Genomic DNA, 22004 nt, shown 5'->3' on the forward strand with positions numbered 1-22004 from the left:
ATGGGGGGAGCAGTGAGCGCCGGGGAGGACAACGACGAGCTGATAGACAACCTGAAGGAGGCGCAGTACATCCGGACAGACGCCGTGGAGCAGGCCTTCCGCGCCATCGACCGCGCACACTACTACCTGGAGGAGTTTAAGAAGAACGCGTACAAAGACCTGGCCTGGAAACACGGCAACCTCCACCTGTCTGCCCCATGCATCTACTCTGAGGTCATGGAGGCTTTGGAGCTCCAGCCAGGACTCTCCTTCCTCAACCTGGGCAGTGGAACCGGCTACCTCAGTACCATGGTGGGGCTGATCCTGGGTGAGTGCAGCGCACAAAGTGCCCCTCTACCTGCTTAATGCCCCACGCAAGTCGTTCTGTGCCGGGCAACGGCCCAGATCCAGCCCAGTAACGCGGCATGCGCTCTGAATCTGGAATAAGGTCTCCTCACGCTCCTTACGTATAACTGAGCTATGGGATCATTTGAAGGGCTGCCCGCCACTTCCTCCCGCGGCCGAGACGTCTCTTTAAATGTAATTACCTTTTTATGAACAGGACCGTTCGGCGTTAACCACGGCGTGGAGCTCCATGCGGACGTCATAGAGTACGCCAAGCACAAGCTGGACCTGTTCGTTCGCACCAATGACAGCTTTGACCGGTGAGATCCTGGACCCGCCACCCAGAGGTGGGATGATGAGGCATTTGGCTGGACCCCTCCGGGGCCCTTTAAATACAAATATGTTTCTGGAATTTTGTGAATGCCTGGTGGTCTCTAATTATGTAGAAGAGGCCAGAGGTAGATAAGTGGAACAGCCTCCCAGCAGGGGTGGTAGAGGGTAATACAGTGAGGGGATTAAACATGCACGGGTTAGGCATACGGCTCCTGAATCTAAAACGAGACCAACAACTGATTAAGGTTTGAGTTGTTACAGCAGGAGAAACGGGCAGACTAGCCGGGGGCGGGATGGGGCCGATCTGCCGGCGGGTTCTGGGTTTCTAATTCTCTGCCCCTCCGCCTCGTCGTCCCGCAGGTTTGAGTTTTGTGAGCCCTGTTTCGTTGGCGGAAACTGTTTAGACATTTCTCTGGGCTCCTCAGCGTACGACCGCGTCTATTGCGGAGCGGGGGTGCAGAAGGAACACGAGGAATACATGAAGAACCTTCTGAAAGTCGGGGGGATCCTCGTGATGCCGCTGGAGGAGAAGGTAATGAATGCTAAAGAGCATTCCGTCGCTGCTGATTGGTTGACGCCGGGTCTTCTGGTACAAAAATACCGTATTTGCTCGATTATAAGACGACCCTGATTATAAGACGACCCCCCAAATCTTAATATTAATTTAGGAAAAAAAGAAAAAGCCTGAATATAAGACGACCCTATAGGAAAAAAGTTTTACCAGTAAATGTTAATTCATTTAAACACTTTTTTTAATAAAAGCTATGCTTGAGAAAAATATTTTGGTTTTATTTCCTTCTATTTTCCAACCTGTCCCCCAGTTATGCACATCTGCCCCAGAAGTGCCTTATACCCCCTATATGCCACTGTGCCCCATGATATGCCTTTTAACCCTCTAAATGCCACAGTGCCCCATAATATGCCTTTTAACCCTATATGCCACTGTGCCCCATGATATGCCTTTTAACCCTATATGCCACTCTGGCACTTAGAGGGTTAAAAGGCATATTATGGGGAAGAGTGGCATATAGGGAGGTTTAAGGCATTTCAGGAGGCAGAGTGGCATTAAAGGGGTTAAAAGGCATTTCACAGAGCACTCTGCCTCCAGAAATGCCTCAAACCCACATTTAACACTCCCCCTCCCTCCTCCAAACTTACCGGTGCTTCTGAGTTGGGGGGGGCGCATAACACAGGAGGGTCCAGGTCCCCTGCATCTGAGCCCCAGGTGCTTAGTCCGGGCAGCATGTAGAGCTCCACGCGAATCGCGTAGAGCTCTAAGCACCGGGGACTCAGAAGCACCGGTACGTTGGAGGGGGCATAACACAGGAGGATGCAGGTCCCCTGCATCCTCCTGTGTTATGCCCCCCCCCCTCCAACTTACCGGTGCTTCTGAGTCCCCGGTGCTTAGTCCGGGCAGCGTTTAGAGCTCTACGCGATTGTATCGTGTAGAGCGTAGAGCTCTACACGATACAATCGCGTAGAGCTCTACACGCAGCCCGGACTAAGCACCGGGGACTCAGATGCACCGGTAAGTTGGGTCGGGGGTTAACACAGGAGGATCCAGGTCCCCTGCATCTGGGTCCCCAGTGCTTAGTCCGGGAAGCGTGTAGAGCTCTACGCGATTGTATCGCGTAGAGCTCTACACGCAGCCCGGACTAAGCACCGGGGACTCAGAAGCACCGGTAAGTTGGGGGGGGGGGGGATTAACACAGGAGGATCCAGGTCCTCTGCATCGCTGCGGGGGATCTGGATCTTAGTCTCATAATCAGACCTATTTGAGGTCTGATTATAAGACGACCCTGATTATAAGACGAGGGGTATTTTTCAGAGCATTTGCTCTGGAAAAAACCTCGTCTTATAATCGAGCAAATACGGTATTTAGTTATTCAAAAAAAATAAAAAATACCCCAGACCTCCTCCGGATCAATAATGCGAGCTGGGGGGAGGTCTGTATATTCACTGCTTGTCTCCGTCCGCACAGCTCACCAAGATAACCCGCACCGGCCCCAGCACCTGGGAGACAAAGAAGATCCTCGCCGTGTCCTTCGCTCCTCTCGTCCAACCCGGCAAAGGGGATCCCGTCAAGTCGAGGAGCCTCCACCTGCGTGAGTGAAGCGTTCTGTCTCGTGTGGCCTGGTGGGAACGGCTCTCGGGGACGTATAGATGCCACATTCGCACACGGAGGAAACATTTCGGTTTGTTTGACTAGGAATGCACAGGAGCTATACTTAGTTTACAGCGAGGGTGGTAGATCAGTGGTACAGCCTCCCAGCAGAAGTGGTAGAGGGTAATACATGCATGGGGATAGACATATGGCTCCTGACTAGCCTGATCTGGCCTCCGACCTCACGCTTTCTTTTATTTTGCTCTGCGCAGCCCTTCCCAATACACGGACACTGCAGGATTTGGCGCGCATCGCCATCCGGGGCCGCATCAAGAAGGTGATGAGCCAAGAGCCCGGCTGCCGAGGCGCCGGCGGCGTCCTGAAGAAGCCGCTGCGCTACAAACGCGGACGGCTGCACGGGCGCCGCATGGAGACCGTTGTCTTCCTAGACAAGGAGGTGCTGGCGAGGCTGTCCCCGAACGTGTGCGACGACAACAACAACAACTTCAAAGACGAGGCCCACAAAGAGGAAGATGATGAAAGAGCGACAAGCAAAGCCAAAGCCGAGCCGCCGGCCAACCACCTGCGGGAGAAGATCCTGAGTCTTCCGTTACCCGACCCTCTGAAGTGCTACCTGCTCTACTACCGAGAGAAGTGACCTCTCCTATCTGCGCACCCTGTCCTGCTTTCCACGTGGTTTGGGGTGGGCGGCCATGGCTTTGGGTTCGGGGTGATGCATGGATGACCTCCTCCCAGCTCTCTCTCCCGGTGGGACCTTTTCTTATTGTCCTGGATCTGCCAGCACATTCATTGCTCTGAGTTATAGTTTCTCGGGGGGTTGGAAGGACTTTTGGTGGTTCTTCCATCTGGCTCCCAACACATCGTTCACCGGGAACCGCGGCCGAGCCGTCACTTTCCTGTGTGTCGGGTCATCGGCTCAATACCCTGCAAGTCTTGGCTGTAACAGTAGCGGGCGCCGTTCTCAGCCTCGCTAGTTGGCCACAAACTTTTATATTTACCGTCTAAAGAGACTTTTATGTTTTTGGGGATCTCTCGTTCTTTTCCTGCCACGTATTAAGCCTCGGTGCTTGTGGGGTCTAAAGACCCTTTTGCAGTAATGGCTTCTCAGTAAGGGCTCGAGGACAATCGTTTACTAATCTCTGCATTTATCATTTGGGGACCGTGGCTCTAAGCCTAGTTTGCTTTGTGGATTTAACCATGTAACGAAAGCCGAGACGATGTCATTATTCTGTTATTTATACTTTTTTTTCTCTGTCGATTCAGTTTCATGTAGTTTTTTGTTTTTGTCCCCCCCCCCCCACTTGCTTTTTGATGACCATCTTCCAGATCCTTTGCGCCGAACCGACGATGTCTTTAAACGGCGACGCTAGCTCTACAGTTTGAGTCGAATAATTGGGAAAAAACAGCAGTTGTCCGATGGCCAGTTTTGTTTTCTAAGACCAAATCCAAGATCGTTTTGGAGTCCTGAAGAGACCTGGAGATGTCTAGTCTGGGGAAAGCCAGTGCCATAAAACTTGAAAGACCTTTTACGAGATGTTGGTCAAAGAGGGATCCAAGTGGGATGCGATCTTCTCCTGATAAGAAAATCTTTGAGGGAATTAAGGTGTTTTTGTCTGTTTGTTGTTATATTCTGTAATTAAAGTGTTTCATATAAAGTCCTCGTTGTGTGCGGTCTTTGGGTTTCTCCGGTTGGATAATCTCCTGCCAAGCAGGTTCCTCATTAGGTGCGTTCCGTTTCTCCTACGGAGCGATAGGGCTCGGAGCGAGGGGTGGCCGTTACGGGTTTGACTTTGGTCCAATTAGAAAGATTTGGAGAGGAGCAGAACGTTAAGCATTTGGTGAAACATGCGGGGAGGGGGGGGTGGGAGTTTGTTTTTGGGCAGAGGGGTGTGAAAGATGGATATTAATGAGAAACACATGTTTCTGGGACCCTCCTACAGAGCTGGAGAGCTTTTGGAGGCTCCATCGGCTCCCTGCTTGCACAGAAACCCGATTGGAAACATGACGTCGGGAGCTGCACTGCTGCTGGGGCTGCTGGGTCTGCCCCTCGTTCTCCTGACGTTGGATCGGGCGGCCAGCTGTCCCCCACGCTGCTTGTGCTTCAGGACCACTGTGAGGTGCATGCATCTGATGCTGGAGACCATCCCGGCATCCCCGGCACAGACCAGCATACTGTAAGTCCGAGACCGTCGGCAACATATACTGGGAGATTACGGTATCCTGGGGCTGTAGGGTTCACGGGTTCTGACCATGCGTGTTAAGGAGCGCGTCTGCATGCCTATGAAGTTTAACCAAAAGTTAATGCTTGAAGCCCTCTGGGTTTTTTTTCTAAATCAAAAATGTATTATTTATTTTGTGATTATAACAATTTATCGTTATTTATAAATGTAACCAAAGAAAGAACGTTATATCGAAAGAGATCGTCCTTTCAAAATAGTATCAAAGGTCTACTCGTCTCATCGATCACGTCCTGCAGGGTTGAAGGTCTCTGTGTGATGTCCACGTAGCTGTCATTATAACGGGAGTCGGGAAACAATGTATCATCAATGGGTTTATAGTCTAAAAGAGCCAAGATACGCGTGCAACAAAACGAACAGAACGTTCCGGCTCTCAGAACCTTAACGCCAAACCAAGCCCAGGCTGGACAGGAACCTTCTGAGATCTTACTGGTGCCACCAGTCATCGATAATCGGCTTGGAGATCATTAATGGTCACTTCTATCGATCTCATCATCATCGAGGAGGTCATTAGAGCTCTTCTCTTATATCTTTTTATCTTAAGTTCTTATCTGGGTTGGAAGGATCCCGGAGCGAGGAATGTCTTCTGCCAGACCTCCGAGGAAGTGATTTCTTCTGCCGTATCGCGTCACTTGTATATCCTTCTGTCCGGAGCGTCCCGGGATCTGCTTCTCGCCCGTTAAAACGCTAAACAGCAACGTTCTAAAGCCTGATGATCTAATCAAACTAACATTTTGGTCCCCGGTGGCTGGAAATCCAGATCACATAAAAAAGAATTTTCCCTGCATTTCTACGAAGGAGCCAAATGGCGTTGGAGCCGGTGACGCGCGGAGTCTGGGAACGTCTGGTCCCAATGTGTCCGGCTTATCTCCTTTACACGCCAGCCGCCCGAACATGAGTGATGGCGTGTAACTGGAGGAAAGATTTGGGTGATTCCAGAGAAATTCAGTGTTTTTCTAGGAAAAGATCCAGAGTGAAGTTACACGGGGAGTCGAAGCTTACAAACCATTGAAGTCCAGCTATAGAGACCCCCTAAAATGCTGGGGACCCCAAAACACAAACTACGAATTCGTAATGTTACGCTTGTGCCCGGGAATTCGTTACTTTGTCCCGGTGCCGGTTCTAGGTTCTCCAGCGCCCTGAGTGGATTGGGGGTCCGTCCGGTTGCATCCACAACATATGTAAAGAAACCTCGATTTGCCCCCCGCCAGTTCATGGCACGCAGTGTATTTTGTTTAATTTGTTCTCTTTTCATCGTTTTTTTAATGTTCTCAGATCTCGGTTCTCGTCTTTTATTTTTGTTGGTTCTTGCGCCCTTATCTCTCCTAGACGTGCACCGGTTCCCAGACCCCTTTCTCCTGTCAGCCCCCCCCCCCCCCGGGCTTTTGCTAATTGCTGCCGACGTGCCCAGTCAGGCGGTAGAATGGGTCACGGAACTGAAGCCGTCCGCAGCCTGAAAAGCATCCCAGGCCTTTTAGGGCTTTTACAGTAAATGGTGAGAAAACGGACTTCAGTTTCTAGCCGGGGGATGAGATCCGATGAGGGTTGGCGGGGATGTTCTGGAAGGTGGGCCAAGTACCGGGGACTGGAAGGGTTAATACTCCGTTTCATTAAAATTCATCCGACGGAAATCAACTGTTTGTTTTTCTAGAATTTTTTTTAACTTTTCATGAACAGAAAATCTGACGGCAGCATTAATTACCATCCCTAACGTCCAACTATACATTATACAGGGGCCGGTCACTGATTTATCTATACATTATACAGGGGCCGGTCACTGATTTAACTATACATTATACAGGGGCCGGTCACTGATTTAACTATACATTATACAGGGGCGGGTCACTGATTTAACTATACATTATACAGGGGCCGGTGACTGATTTAACTATACATTATACAGGGGCCGGTCACTGATTTAACTATACATTATACAGGGGCCAGTCACTGATTTAACTATACATTATAAAGGGGCCAGTCACTGATTTAACTATACATTATACAAGGTCCAGTCACTGATTTAACTATACATTATACAGGGGCCGGTCACTGATTTAACTATACATTATAAAGGGGCCAGTCACTGATTTAACTATACATTATACAGGGGACAGTCACTGATTTAACTATACATTATACATTATACAGGGGCAGGTCACTGATTTAACTATACATTATACAGGGGGGCTGGCTCACTGATTTAACTATACATTATACAGGGGCCCCCGGCTCGCTGATTTAACTATACATTATCCAGGGGCCCCGGCTCGCTGATTTCCATGTCGAGTCACTGGGCCGTTTCCCGGACTGTCTGAAGGTCTCAGCGCGGATATATAAGGAAATGCCTGTTCATGGGCTGCGCACTCCTTCCGTGCCTTCCGGTGTCAGAATTCCAGGTTCAGAGCCCTCCGTTACCGCCCCGTATCCCACACCAAATGTCTCGCAGACAACAACCATGACTAACCCCAGCTGTAGGGGCCCCTGGGGCCCGCCGGACGCTCTCTTGGACTGTCTTCGGCATCAAATAAACATAAATAAAATCAGTGTTTGGACGCTCGGCCGGATTACATCATTAAATCGTGCAATGAATTAAAAAAACATGACTTTTTACTACCCCAGTTTTTTTATATAAAGGGGCGGAATTTGTGCGACCTCTTCATGGGGTGAAACGAGAAGCTGGGGGGTAACAACGGCCCCCCCTCCTGCTATATTGGAGAGGGGGTACTGTTTTTCTTCTGTATGTAAAGGGTTAATAAACCCTGAAATTTCCCCCCTCCCCCTCGATAAGCTTCACGCCTGATCTCCCGTTTTTCCTCCCCAGGGATTTGCGCTTTAATCGCATCCGAGAGATAAACTCCGAGCGGCTCCTGAGGCTGAAGAATCTAGAGACGCTGTAAGTGAAGACTTCGCCCTCCCGGCATTAATATTAATTCATATTAATAGTATCAATCAGCGATTGTGCCCCCAAATGCAAATCATCATTTAAATATGCGGCTGTGCAGCCACGCCTACTCCTGGACTCATAAACAAAAATACCCCTTTTCCACAACAGGCTTCTGAACAACAACCGCATCCGGGGTATTAACCACGACGCGTTTCACGGCCTGGACCGTCTCAAGCACCTGTGAGTATCCTCGGCGATGCCTCCTGCCCCGGCGGTTATTCACTAAGCAGCGAGTTGTAGGTCGTGACACGGACTTTCTCCTCCTCTCGCAGTTACCTTTATAAGAATGACATCCGGAGGGTAGAGATGGGCGCTTTCCGGGGGCTGCACTCGCTGGAGCAGCTGTGAGTTGGCGGTCTGGGGGGCTGCTTCCTTAGGACCACCGTGGACCTCCTTGATACATTGGAGGAGAGAAGAGAGAGGATGGGAGACAGAGAGGGGGGGGGGATAAGAGAGAGAGACGGGGATAAGAGAGAGGATGGGAGAGAAAAAAGACGGAGGGGATGGGAGAGAGAGAGACAGGGAGAAAAGAGAGATGGGAGGGAATAGAAGAGAGACGTGGAGAGATGGGGAGAAGACAGAGAGAGACGAGGGGGGATAAGAGAGATGGGGAGAAGAAAGAGAGAGGATGGGAGAGAGACGAGGTGTTACAGGGTCACCGTACCCAAGGCTGGGTCCCCTGTTTGAGGGCTGAGGAATCACCAGTCAGTCCCTCATACGGATAGCACTCAGCTATCCACGGATCATCCAGACCACCATTCGTAGCAAACCAAGAAGAACTCTCTTTATTACAAACACACAGAACTTATATACAATCTCAATGCAATGTGTACCGAACCCAACCCCCAATCCCATCAGCCACATCCCATCACAAATCCCATCAGTATACAGGGGATGTATCAGGTGAGGGGATTACAGAATACAATGGGTTCCCCCACCTGTGTTATCCCCCCTGTAGTGCGGGTGCCGGCTGGGAAGACAGGGCTGTGCTGGCTGATTAAGAGCCCCAGCCAGATTATAGGATCGTCTCTTTGAAGGCTGGGGCTGAATCCACATCAGTCTCTGGGCCGGTTACACACTAATACACAATATAATATATTACCGGGTCACGGTATACAGAACCGGACACAAAAGTGCTCCGTGACCCGGCTAAACTTCATATGACACATGAGCCAGCTAGCCTGGCCCTGTCACAGATCTCCCCCTTGACCAACGGTCCGGCAGACCAGGCAGATCCACACGGGTCTGCTGCAGGCTGTCCGAGTGGACAAAGTTCAAAGGTGCAGGCCTTAGTTCATGGCCCCCTTTGTCAGAATCATCCATTGAAGGTGGGCCAGGGCCCTGGTTGCCCAAAAGGATAGTCAGTAGTCCTCTGTGAATTGGAGGACGGTTCCAGCTCAGCCGGGGGCACATGGCTATCCCCCTCACCGGGGTAACAGGGGCTCGTGGGGACTCTTGCTCCCTAGTCTTGGGAACTGAGTCTGGGGCAGCTGCCAGGCCAGGGTGGTTGCATGGAAGGAAAACCCTGCTGATCGGGCCGGGGGCACTCGGGGAACCAGGGAAACACGTAGAGGTAGTAAGCGAGGCCTCTACCGGGACACTGGAGTAACCTAGGGGACACTCTGGGACAGGAACAGGTGCCCTTACAGGGTTATTGGGCGAGCTAAGCAGCTCTGCGGGGTACTCAGGGGACCCAGGGGAATACTCCGGGGCAGGGACAGGTGCCAATACTGGACCACCGGGAGGGTTAAGCAGACCCTCGATCTTCCTCTCTGGGACAAGTGCCTCTGCCTGGGCACGGAGAGAGTCAGAGGAACACTCTGGGACAGTGACCTGGGCTTCTAGGAGGACACTTGGGGAACCAGGGATCACTTCGGAGAACACAGGGATAGGAACCAGGGCCTGCGCCAGGCTACTGAGAGGACCCAGGGAACTCGGCAGCCCCTCTGGCGTCCTCGCTAGGTTAGGGAACGGTGCCTCTACTGGGTCACCGGGGACTTCATAGGGAACCTCTGGGGCAGTGACCCGGGCTTCTTCCAGGACACTCAGGAAATCAGGGGGACAGTCTGGGGCACTGGCTTCTACGGGCGTAGCTAGGGGTTTGGTGAGGGGGATTGTGCCACTTACTCGGGCGGTGGGGACAGTCATCTCTTCTGCCGGGGTAGAGCAGCCAGGGTTGTTGGTGAGGACTTGGGTCGGAGCTTTTGGCTTCCTCCTCCGCTTCTTCTTGCTGGCGAGGACCTCGGTTCTTCTCGCCAGGGCAGGGGCCGCGGAGTAGGTGAAGAGGACCTCGGTCCCACTCCTGCAAGTTGTAGTATCATGCTCCAAGTCTCCTTGTAACTCCTGAAGCTCCACTCTCCGCAGCAATTCTTTATAGTCCCTCTCGAGCAGCCATTCCTCTTGGACCAGGTAATCCATAACAGCCTCCAGCTCGGGGGGAATAGCATAAACCAGGACTTCTGCACGGTTGTCCCAGATTGTATCCCTGCGGTACTGGCAGGGGCTTCCGAAGGACGAGTCAAATTGGAAGGCATCATATATCAGTCCTGGGTCGACGGGGCTATACAGCATCAGAGGGTCGCTGTGGTCTTCACCTGCTAACTGCTGGGAGAATCCCTGGTAGCGGCTGTGGAGGTCGAGCTCTGCATATATGAGACCCCTCAATTCTTCTTCCCACTCCGGCAACGGGTTCTCCCCCAGGAGTGGAACTCGTATATCCCACATTGTCCAGTACTGTGCCCAGTACGTTTCAAAGTGGGGATGGGAGAAATCATCCCTCCAGTCTGCAGGCGCAGACTCTAACTGCCATTGCTGGTGTTCCAGCTCACACACCTCGGCTGTAACCCGGTCTGTCTCACCCTCTGGTTCTCGGAAGGGTTGGATATCCTGGTATGATATTTTGGGGGTCTGTTCCCCTAGTCTGGGAGATACAGACCCACTCTGGCTCAGTTCCTGGTGACACATTTTAATCACCGCCGTCACTTGCTCCGATGTAGCCCCTCCTGGGTACAGGGATAGGTGCCATAGAATGTTCTTTTGTAGAGCACTCAGTCCGAGGCTCTCCTCTGGGGCATCCTGGTGCCGGTCCATCTCTCTGCAGTCCGCAATCAGAGTAGCCTTTCCTTTGCTACAAACCTCCAGGAGCTCTCTTGGTGTCTCTCGTCTGCAATCCCAGTTGGTGGTTTGGATTTCACCCAAGTCGTGGGATTCTTCCCACCGCTGCCAACCAATGTTACAGGGTCACCGTACCCAAGGCTGGGTCCCCTGTTTGAGGGCTGAGGAATCACCAGTCAGTCCCTCATACGGATAGCACTCAGCTATCCACGGATCATCCAGACCACCATTCGTAGCAAACCAAGAAGAACTCTCTTTATTACAAACACACAGAACTTATATACAATCTCAATGCAATGTGTACCGAACCCAACCCCCAATCCCATCAGCCACATCCCATCACAAATCCCATCAGTATACAGGGGATGTATCAGGTGAGGGGATTACAGAATACAATGGGTTCCCCCACCTGTGTTATCCCCCCTGTAGTGCGGGTGCCGGCTGGGAAGACAGGGCTGTGCTGGCTGATTAAGAGCCCCAGCCAGATTATAGGATCGTCTCTTTGAAGGCTGGGGCTGAATCCACATCAGTCTCTGGGCCGGTTACACACTAATACACAATATAATATATTACCGGGTCACGGTATACAGAACCGGACACAAAAGTGCTCCGTGACCCGGCTAAACTTCATATGACACATGAGCCAGCTAGCCTGGCCCTGTCACACGAGGGGGGATAAGAGAGAGAGGGGATGAAAGGGAGAGAGAGATGGGGAGAGAAGAAAGAGGGTATGGGAGAAAGGGGAGAGAGAGAGAGAGAGGGGGAGAGAAGAGAGTAAGGGGATGGAAGAGAGAGAGAGAAAGGGGGGAGAAAAATTAGTGAACTAATAGAAGAGAGAAGGGGGAGAGAAGAGAAAAGAAAGAATTTGTGTTAAATGCATTTTTTAGTTTTTTATGTTTTTTTTCCCACCCGTCTGATAATTTTTAACCCTTTTCTCACTTCCTCGCCTCAGATATCTGCACTTCAATGATGTGGAGACTCTGGACTCAGACACGTTCGGGGATCTGCCGCAACTGGAGAGACTGTACGAGCCCCGATCTACTAACCGAAGCGTCCGCTCCTGCTGCACGGTGATAAAAGTGGAGCAAGAGGGGGCAAGGCCGTTGCTATGGCGATTGCTACACTTTTACCGCCAAGGCGGCCAGGGCGGCCCTCTTAGACTTGTCCTTTGGCCGCTATTTAGTTTATCCGGCCCTCGGATAGTTCGGAATAATTCTAGAAAGATCTCAGCGATCACTTTATTGTCATTAACCCCTGCCGTGCTGTGTAGATCACCGAGTGTCTCTCTCCAGGTTTCTACAAAATAACCGAATCTCCCGGATCCATCCCGAGACGTTCTCGCGCCTCCCCTCCCTCACCCGCCTGTGAGTGAAAAACTGTTTTTTGGGGGTAATAGCGTTTTTGTGTTTTTTGATACATTTTTCCCCGAAACCGCAACCGGAAACCGTAATTTTTTTTCCAGGCGCCTGGATTCGAACCCTTTGTATTGCGACTGCGAGCTGACGTGGCTGGCGGATCTCTTGCGGAGTTACACAGAAAGGAGCAGTGCTCAGACCGCAGCCACCTGCGAACTCCCTGCCCCCCTGAGGGGCAAATCCGTGACCTCCCTGCCCCCCGACGCGTTCACATGCGGTGAGAGCCTCTTACCCCGCTATAAAAACACATGAAATGCCCCAAACGCTCTATGTTTATTTTTTCCCCACAAGCAATTAATTAGATGGAGAGCGAATTACCCCGAGGGGCAGAAGACAACGGGTGGGCGCAGGGGAGGCAAATGTGGTTCCCAAGGGCCCGCTTCTAGCTCCGGAATAAAGAAGGTAACACACGGGTTTGATTTGGCAGAGATCCCCCGCTTCGTGTCCGAACCGCGAGACGCCGACATCGCATTGGGGAACACGGTTTACCTCACCTGCCGGGCGGAGTGTAACCCCAAGCCTCACATCACTTGGTTACACAACAGGTGAGTTGTAGAACCCGCCGGCAGATCGGCCCCCGGTGGCCCCCGTCTATTCGCCCGTTTCTCCTGCTGTAAAGACTGAAACCTTAATCAGTCGTTGGTCTCGTCTTAGATTCAGGAGCCGTATGTGTCTCCCATGCATGTTCAATCCCCTCACTGTATTGCCCTCTACCACTTCTCCTGGGCGGCTGCTCCACTTATCTACCACCCCCCCGTACTAATTAGTATCTCTCTGTAAACCTCTCCTTGCAGCAATGAGATTGACACGCGTTTTGATGGGCGCCTAAACCTTCTTCACGACGGGACGCTGATGATTCAGGACATCAGGGAGTCTGATAAGGGGGTGTACCAGTGCGCAGCCAAAAATGCCGCCGGCGAGGTGCGAACGCAGGAGGCCGTCCTACGGTACACGGGCAGCAGGGGTGAGTGTCGGGTTCGGCCCCTCGTAATCTGACACCATGTCAGCTGAAGAGCTGAACCGCGTTGGCAAAATGACATATTTAGGCTGTTTTACCTTCGTTTTTATGGGGAGGAAAATTATGATTTGACCCGTTTCTGTTCGCAGCTAAACCCGTCTTTATAATCCAGCCCCAGAACACGGAGGTTCTGCTGGGGGGCAGCATTACCCTGGAGTGTGGGGTATCCGGAGACCCTCAGCCGACCGTCACGTGGACCTCAGACGCCGGCGAGCCGCTCACTAACAATGAACGTTTCACCATCACCAGCTCCGGGGGTCTTTATATCCAGAATGTCACCTTCTCGGAGCGGGGCTCGTACCACTGCCACGCCAGCAACAGCGAGGGGTCTCTGCAGGCTTCGGCGCTGATCATCGTGCAGGGTATATGGTGGGGGGGCACGCGCCCGGCACCTTATCGAGTGAATAATGACCTTCTCCACTCCAGATGCCCCGAAATTCACGGCCATTCCCGGTGACCAGACAGTGGCTGAGAGCCGGGACGCAGAATTTCCGTGTTCCGCAGAAGGATCCCCGACGCCTGTGATCTCTTGGACCAAAGCAGGTCTGGCATAGCTGCGGCCGGGTCCCTGGTAGGGGGCAGTTGGAAAAGGGGGGCATTATTTTAGGGTCAGTATGGCTTTCCGGGTCGTGGGGATCCCTGTTATGCATTTCTGTGCTTAGGATGAACATCTGGATGGTTCTTGATCTTTTCAACATCTGTATTCTCATATAAGGGAGTGGTAGTAGATACATGGGTTGACCTTCCGGCAGCAGCAAAAACCTACCGTTGAACCCAGTTGGAAAATCCGGTTGTCCCCACAATAAAAGCTTAAAACGGCCAAATTTATTTAGAGAAGTCGGAGGGTTTAGAGGAAAAGCAGCCTTTCCTGCGAGTGTCTTCCTAATTGCAGCTGTCTGGGGTCACTAGGTAGGGAGCTGCCCGCTGACGGACGACACAAGGTTTTGGCGTCTGGATGGCTTCAGGTGACTAAGGTGGAGGCGAGGGACGCCGGGCAGTACGAATGCCGCATGGTCAGCTCGCTTGGCGTCAGCTCGGTAGCCGTACAGCTCTATGTCCAGCCGCACGGTAGGGTCTTCCAAATGGGGACTTTGGGGGTCCGTGAAACGGGCGCTGCGCACCAATCATCAAACCCCCGCTCTGTCCCCGCAGACGCTGCGCATGTTGGAGACGCTTTCGTAGAGACGTCATTGCGAGAGGCTATTCGAGGCGTGAACAACAGCATTGAGCTCACTCAGAAGAAGCTGTTCAGCGCGTAAGTTCGCACTCACCCTCAGCTCTTTCATCTACACACTCACTCATCAGGTGGTCAGCGCCCCCCAGTGGTCAGATAACCCATCCATCCCCTACACCTGCCCTCATCTGGGGTTTCCACCCATAAGGTCTCCCGACATATATATATGCGTATATAAAGGCTTGCATTCTTTTGTTATTTACAGGCTCCCCAAAACACCCAGTGACCTCCTGGCTCTGGCACGTTACCCCCGGGACCCTCATGTGATCAGTGCGGCCAGAGCAGCAGAAATCCTGGAACGGACCCTGGGGCTTATTGAAGAACATGTGCAGAATGGACTAGCGGAGGGTCTCGACAGCCCGAGTGCGTCACCTGAGGAGGGTCGTGACTTTCATCCGTGGCTCCCAACCCCCCAGCTCCGATAAACTGGGGGCCACCAGAATGAAATGTTACAATGTTAAATGTAGAATCAGCTAAATGTTAATAGGCTAGATCTCTGTGTTGCCATAGCAGCAGAAAAAGAACATTATGAAGGATGTGTTTAAAGGTGTCGATGAATGGATAAAATAACCTGCCGTGTCCTGTTAATTCTTGGCACAGGTTACCGTTACAGCGACTTGATCTCACCTCGTTACATCAGCATGATCGCCAATGCCTCCGGCTGCTCAGCCCACCGGCAGACCCCCAACTGCTCTGACATGTGCTTCCACCAGCGTTACCGAACCCACGACGGCTCTTGCAACAACCTTCAGCATCCTACGTGGGGCGCCTCGCACACCGCCTTCACGCGCCTACTTAGGCCAGCTTACCAGAATGGTTTAAACCTCCCTAGGGGTCTCGGAGTCACCGAAGACCCTGGACTGCTGCCTCTACCCCTCCCCCGCTTGGTTTCCACTTCCATGATAGGTACAGAAACGATAACCCCAGACGACCAGTTCACCCACATGCTCATGCAATGGGGTCAGTTCCTGGACCATGACTTAGACCAGACGGTGCCAGCCATCGGAATGTCCAGATTCACAGATGGAGCTCCTTGCAGTCAGGTGTGTTCTAATAACCCTCCCTGCTTTTCCATTATGATCCCAGAGAATGATCCCCGCGCGAGCAGCGGACGTTGTATGTTCTTTGCCCGATCCAGTCCGGTGTGCGGCAGCGGGATCACCTCGCTTCTCATGGACTCGCTCTATTCTCGCGAGCAGGTTAATATGCTCACTTCTTACCTGGACGCCTCCAACGTTTACGGCAGCTCGGAACAAGAAGCTGGAGAATTAAGGGACTTTGGAGGCCAGAGCGCGATGCTGAGGGTTGGCCGTGTGGTTTCCAGCTCAGGAAAGCATCTGTTGCCTTTTGCCAGCGGTCCACCCACCGAATGCATGCAAGATGAGAACGAGAGTTCCGTGCCGTGTTTCCTAGCCGGAGATCACCGGGCTAATGAGCAACTGGGGCTCACGTCAATGCACACGCTGTGGTTTCGTGAACACAACCGCCTCGCGGACCAGCTTCTGAAGCTTAATCCGCACTGGGACGGAAACAAAATCTACCACGAGGCCCGGAAACTGGTGGGCGCCCAAATGCAGCACATCACCTATTCTCACTGGCTCCCCAAAATTCTTGGAGAAGCCGGAATGAAGGTGCTGGGAGATTATGACGGCTATAACCCCAACCTTAATGGTGGCATCTTCAATGCCTTTGCCACTGCCGCTTTTCGATTTGGCCACACTTTAATCAACCCCATCCTCTATCGTCTGAACAAATCTTTCCAACCCATTCGAGAAGGACATCTTCCCCTTCACAAGGCCTTCTTCAGTCCTCATAGACTCCTCCAGGAGGGAGGGATTGATACCATACTACGTGGCCTCTTTGGGGTTCCTGGAAAAATGAGGGTGTCCACGGAGCTCCTCAACACGGAACTGACCGAGAAGCTTTTCTCAGCTGTTCATTCGGTTTCTCTGGACTTGGCTGCCATAAACATCCAACGTGGACGTGACCATGGAATCCCACCTTACAACGACTACCGGGTCTTCTGTAATCTGACCTCTGCCCAGGACTTTGAAGATTTAAAGGAGGAGATTCAGAACCAAGAAATCAGAGAGAAGCTCCGTAGGTCAGTGACCATCAAAGCAGGTCAACCTCCTCCTGAAATCCAGAACCTAGAACCTAATATTGTCCTATTCAGATTGAGGAGTTTCCGAGCCCAAAGTCCCCTAGTGTGAAAATATTCTTCACTTTCAAAGCTCTCTTCCACTTCTTTTGTTTCTAGCTGAAGTAGCTGCTTTCTTAAGTTCTTCTTCCTGTCTTGCAGTTTATATGGGACTCCGAAAAATGTGGACCTGTTCCCAGCTTTGATGGTGGAAGACTTGATCCCTGGGACCAGGGATGGACCCACCTTGATGTGTCTTTTAGTGGCTCAGTTCAAAAGAATCCGAGATGGAGACAGGTAGGTGACGGCAAATGTGTTACGTCGTGTCTATCCTTCTGGATGATGTATACGTTGCCTCCTCTAGCTATAGAAGCCCAGCATCTCAGCTCCTTCCAAAAAGATCTAAGAACCCCGCCAACAAATCCGAGAATTTGCTGAAAACAGGGTCTTGTTGTGCTTCCTCCAATCCTGATTTAGCTTGAAATTCTCCTATCTAAACAAAGAAAAACAAATGATCAGAATGGACAAATATATACATTAAACAGCCACGAGGCTTTAGTGCTGTATTTTGGGAAAAGGCTCTCCTGCCACATCAAGGTACCCCATGGTAGGCAAGATCTCAGATCTTCACTTGAGCCGGAGGTCCTCACCTTTTTAATGGTTCCCTCGCAAATTGTCTCAATAAATGTATCAAATGAGACAGCATGGTGGTCTCATTCTATTTTATATTTAGTTTTCTCCTCTTGGAACCCAAACAAACGCGTTTTTGGTGTCTCTCTAAAAGCTGGTGACCTTCTAATGGACTGCTCACTCGTACAGATTTTGGTATAGCAGCCCTGGAGTGTTCACTCCCGCCCAACTGGTCCAGATTAGGCAGTCTTCTCTGGCACGTGTCCTGTGTGATAACGGAGACAACATCGAACATGTCCAAGAGGACGTCTTCCAAGTAGCTACCTTCCCCCAGGACATGCGCAGCTGTGAGGACCTGCCCATTGTAGACCTTCGTCTCTGGCAAGAATGTTGTGATGGTTAGATTTTATCTTTATTAGTGTATCTTCATCTTAATTGGATTTAAATAACCGATTGATTTCCCGTACAGACTGCCCATCCCGGGGCCAGAGAGATACCCTGTCCGGGCATTTACGTACCGTGAGGTCAGCGCGATTCAGCTACAGTGCGGACAATCCATCCATGTCTGTGGCAGAATATTCCAGGTGATGTCATTGGGGTTGTTTTTGTCATCTTTATGGATACTTTTTATCAACTGGTTACATTAAATCTGTTTTGTCTGCAGATCAGAAGAAGCCTCTCAAGATGGTGCTGGCGTGGAATCCGTTATATCTCAGATCCAAAGAACTATTGGTGTCCTACAGAGCAAGGTATCCAGAGGGGCAACAAATGCTCCGTATAACAAGGAGGTCCCTTAGATCCGTCCGGATAAACCTCCTCGTATGCAGAATTGGTGTTGGGGTTCAATGTGGCTGGAGAGCTGTGCTCTTTTTGGGGGGAGGTCTAAACTTTCTAAGTCCCTTGGAGACCGAGCTTGGTGTTGAAAAGTCCAACTTCTTGTTCTCATGCAGGTTAGAGAACTCGAAGCGCGAGTGAGAAGGACACAGAAAACGTCCCAGGATGCAGGTGGACAATCCCCAAATTAACGCCATTGCAGAGGTGAGTCCTTCATAATGCCAGAAGCCAATGGCTAACTCTTGTCTTGTAGACAGGACAATACAATAATCCAGCTAAAACAATTATAATGTAGTTATTCTCTGGCTGAATCCCACCTGGGCTCCTTCTATATGCAGTCTGTGTGGGTCATCTTGGTGAGTCCCAGGCTGGGTGTTTTTCTGGACTACTTGAACGCGGTTTGTCCTCCAGAGACATGACCAAGGTCTTCTACTACCTATTTAGGCTTGATGACCCTTATGAGTTTTGATTTTCCGTGGAGAGCCTCCAGATTGTTATTTTTTCCTAAATATCAGTGAATAAAAATCTATTAAAATCTAATTTGGTTCCAGTAATGTAAACAACTAAAAGCCGACATCTCTATGGTCACCCTGCTGTTTTCTATCCTCAGGACCTCTCTTTGTCATCTCATCCTCCTTTGGCTACAACAAGAATCCATCCCTATAAGAGGAGAGGAGTCCACAAGGGACTCGGGGTCCACATCCCCGCATCCCCTGTACCGCTCCTCACTTCTGAGCGCATCCTTGGTTTGCTGCACGTTAACGACCTATTGGGATCACCATTCCACACGTTATATTAACTAGCCCCCCTTTGGTGCCTGGAATTAAATTAAAAGCCCCTTCTGGGTATGTTTTGTAATTTGCGTTAATGACTTTATGATAAGGGGCGTACGGCTTGTTATAACCGTAGATGCACTCCAGCCCTTCTCTCTGATAGGATGATCTTCAGGACTCGAAGGCATTTAAATGGCCCTAAAAGAACGGTCAAATAAATTAGCGGCGTGGACGGCGACAAAACTGCTTTAAAAGCCGAGTTTTGGTTTAAAGGGGTGCATTGTATTGGGTATGGTTTTGGTGCTTTTGCCTCTTTTTTTGGTGCTATGATTTTTCTAGTCATTCTCAGGGCGACTCATTCGTCGAGATCCCCCGGTACTGTAAGGAGAAGGATATGGACTTGTTAATAGGTTAAAAATTACTTCAAACACCAAGAGCGGGGATTACACTAAACTGGGGTAAAAATAACAAAATAGAAATTATTACCGAAACATATTTTATCCTGTCTAATAAAATTAACTTTAACAAATCTCTATTATTTCTCAATGTTTACAGTTATTTTGCTGACATTTTCTTTGTTCCAAAGTTCCGTCCGGCTCAGGAGTTCTTACTGACACCCCGCATCTAAATTGGTTAAAGATTGCATTTTTAGTGGGTGATTCTGCCATACATTCACACACACTTTTGGGGGTAGCAGACCCCGCAAATGCCGAAAATAGGCTGGGTATTTGTATAACTGAGTGGGGTATTTAGAAGAAGAATAACAGGGTTCATTTGCCCCGTTTAATTTATGAAGCCGTTTCCTGCTGTTTCTATACACATTATCGGGGCTTTTAGGGCTGTGGAACCCTGCGATCCCCTCATACCCAGCAAACATTCTGACCTCCTAGAAAAAGGGGCATCATGGGAGGAAAAAGGGTCATTAATGGAGGAAAGAGGGGCATGAGGGGTTTGGGGATCAAATAGGGACTGAACAGATTAAACATCAGGAAAGATGGATGATATTTATAGTCTGCTTGTCTACGTCTTTGCACATTTTAAGACAGAAGTTAATGTAATTAGTGCTAATAAAGAAATCACAAGAGTGATGGATACTTTTAATGGCTTTTCCCCGACGACACATTATTTAGTTCCTACCTCCAAGACACTGAGGTCCCTTCTTCACGTGGTTTAAACCCTCCTACCAAACAATGTTGACTGTTGTAGCTTCGATTTTCAGGCTAGGCTTAACTCCCCATTAAAAACCCCCCAATAATGACACCGCACACCATAAATATGGATGAGAAAAGGCCACAGCCAATTTTATTTATTAGAGTCATTGTCACGCCAAAACCTGAAACAATAAACATCGGTGCGTTAACAAGGACAATGACTCAAACACCAACATGTAAATATATACAATAAACACCCAAGCTTGCCAAGCAATCCAGGTACCATAACCAGATACCACTTAAGGAAGGGACATACCCAGATGCCCCCACCCTGACCTGAGGTTCCAGCACTGACAGCCAAGAACCTCCCACCAGATGTTACCAACCATTCACTTACCACCACATTAACCCCCTGGATACCTGGCAAGCTGCCGCCCCACAGACTGTGACAAACGACACAAACCTTCAAACAAAACAAAAAGGGAGGGAGGGTGGGACACGCAACCAGGTAAGCTAACCACAAAAAATGGTTCCTGAGCCCGGGAAAGCAGCCACTTATATAATCTACCCCCAACTCCACCCCCGAAATTCCCGCCAAAAAGCCTACCCCTCCTCCGCACAACAGTCAAGGCCCACTATAGCCCATGCTGGCCCCCCCGTGGGCATCATTCCAGGAAACATTCTCGATTTTTTACGAAATCGCAATGCTAAGCAAGAAAACTGTAAATTTGCATAAATAAAGATAAGGACTCGGGGGGGATTTGGTGCGGTGCCAAAAAATATTAGAGACTAAAATGATCGTCTCCGGGACTGATAACCGAAGAACAATTACATTTTAATAAAAATATCAGTAGAGCAATTTGATTTTTTTTGTCTCTGATTCTGTTGTATATTTTATAAATTGGTAAATATATTTATAAATATAAAACAGTATGTTACTTAATATATACAATAATAAATAATAATATGTATAATAATAAATAATATATAAAAAATAAATAACAATAATATGTAACATAATAATAATAATAATAATAATAATAATAATACATTTGTAATATATAAATATGTAATATAAATATATAAATCACCATAATATAATATATGCTGTGGTTCCCGCTATTATTTATGTAGCTGATAATATTACTAACATTTTTATTATTCAATTCATTATTATTTATTGATTTATATAGCGCAGCGCTGTGACATATAGAGGTAGAGAGGGGAGGATGGGTCATGTTTCTCACCTATGGTACCAAAGGGGTTCGTACTTTTTAAGTCTCTTTAAAAAATCCCAAATTGAAAATGGGCAGCCATTTAACCCTATGCAACCTGATAAACCATTTCTGTGTGCGATTTATGATAATTATTAGCCTCCCTTATTTTTTAATAAATTGAAAAATAAAGTTTTTTAAATTGGTTTGATTTGTTTTTATTTTGTGCGTTTACGGTAAATTTTTGAGATAAAGGTGACCCTTGAATGTGTCTTTATATGAGGAACTGGGTCTGGCCAGAACTGAATACCCACAATCATGTCTTCCCAGAAAAAGTATGTGTGATTACGTTGAGCGGCCAGTTTCTCTGCATTCCTGACACACCTCCTTCCTGCGAGCTGAAGGTGATCAGGAAGTCGGCGAGCAAAGAAAATCCCAGTCACTTTTTTTATACTCACCAGCTGGTGATGAGCGTAGTGGCTTCAGGCCGGTGATGCTGACACTTGGCTATCCCCACC

The 22004-nt window shown here is 49.7% G+C and overlaps 2 protein-coding genes across 3 annotated transcripts; both read left to right on the forward strand.

Annotated features, from left to right (window-relative positions):
• Window positions 1–3419, forward strand: LOC149271833 (protein-L-isoaspartate O-methyltransferase domain-containing protein 2-like). Of its 2 annotated transcripts, none has more exons than XM_089507103.1 (5): window positions 1–307; window positions 542–644; window positions 1018–1213; window positions 2744–2762; window positions 3034–3419. In XM_089507103.1, the coding sequence occupies exons 1-5, from the start codon at window positions 1–3 to the stop codon at window positions 3417–3419; spliced, it is 1011 nt and encodes a 336-aa protein (XP_089363229.1). The 2 variants fall into 2 exon arrangements, with proteins under 2 accessions (XP_089363229.1, XP_089363228.1); XM_089507102.1 differs by having other exon boundaries at window positions 1018–1189; window positions 2639–2762.
• A 1439-nt stretch (window positions 3420–4858) lies between these two features.
• Window positions 4859–18489, forward strand: LOC149271834 (peroxidasin homolog). Its single transcript, XM_089507093.1, has 19 exons — window positions 4859–4956; window positions 7841–7912; window positions 8072–8143; window positions 8236–8307; window positions 12030–12101; window positions 12370–12441; window positions 12540–12709; window positions 12920–13037; window positions 13287–13456; window positions 13600–13872; window positions 13937–14053; window positions 14420–14578; window positions 14663–14765; window positions 14950–15107; window positions 15345–16848; window positions 17047–17181; window positions 17704–17912; window positions 17984–18098; window positions 18465–18489. Exons 1-19 carry the CDS (start codon window positions 4904–4906, stop codon window positions 18487–18489), a joined length of 3669 nt encoding a protein of 1222 aa, XP_089363219.1. The 5' UTR covers window positions 4859–4903.
• The last annotated feature ends 3515 nt before the right edge of the window (window positions 18490–22004 follow it).

This window comes from Sceloporus occidentalis, unplaced genomic scaffold, assembly GCF_023333645.1.
Source record: "Sceloporus occidentalis isolate IW3139 unplaced genomic scaffold, rSceOcc1.0.p SCAF_457, whole genome shotgun sequence".
Taxonomy (NCBI): Eukaryota; Metazoa; Chordata; class Lepidosauria; order Squamata; family Phrynosomatidae; genus Sceloporus; species Sceloporus occidentalis.

Excerpts from the sequence above, each read along its gene's own strand:
- LOC149271834 (XM_089507093.1), top strand. The coding sequence starts at position 4,904 with ATGCATCTGATGCTGGAGACCATCCCGGCATCCCCGGCACAGACCAGC. Across the intron at positions 16,849-17,046 it reads ATCAGAGAGAAGCTCCGTAG|TTTATATGGGACTCCGAAAA; the intron begins GTCAGTGACCAT and ends CCTGTCTTGCAG. Across the intron at positions 18,099-18,464 it reads TCTGTGGCAGAATATTCCAG|GTTAGAGAACTCGAAGCGCG; the intron begins GTGATGTCATTG and ends GTTCTCATGCAG.
- LOC149271833 (XM_089507102.1), top strand. The coding sequence starts at position 1 with ATGGGGGGAGCAGTGAGCGCCGGGGAGGACAACGACGAGCTGATAGAC. Across the intron at positions 308-541 it reads CATGGTGGGGCTGATCCTGG|GACCGTTCGGCGTTAACCAC; the intron begins GTGAGTGCAGCG and ends TTTTATGAACAG. Across the intron at positions 2,763-3,033 it reads GTCGAGGAGCCTCCACCTGC|CCCTTCCCAATACACGGACA; the intron begins GTGAGTGAAGCG and ends TGCTCTGCGCAG.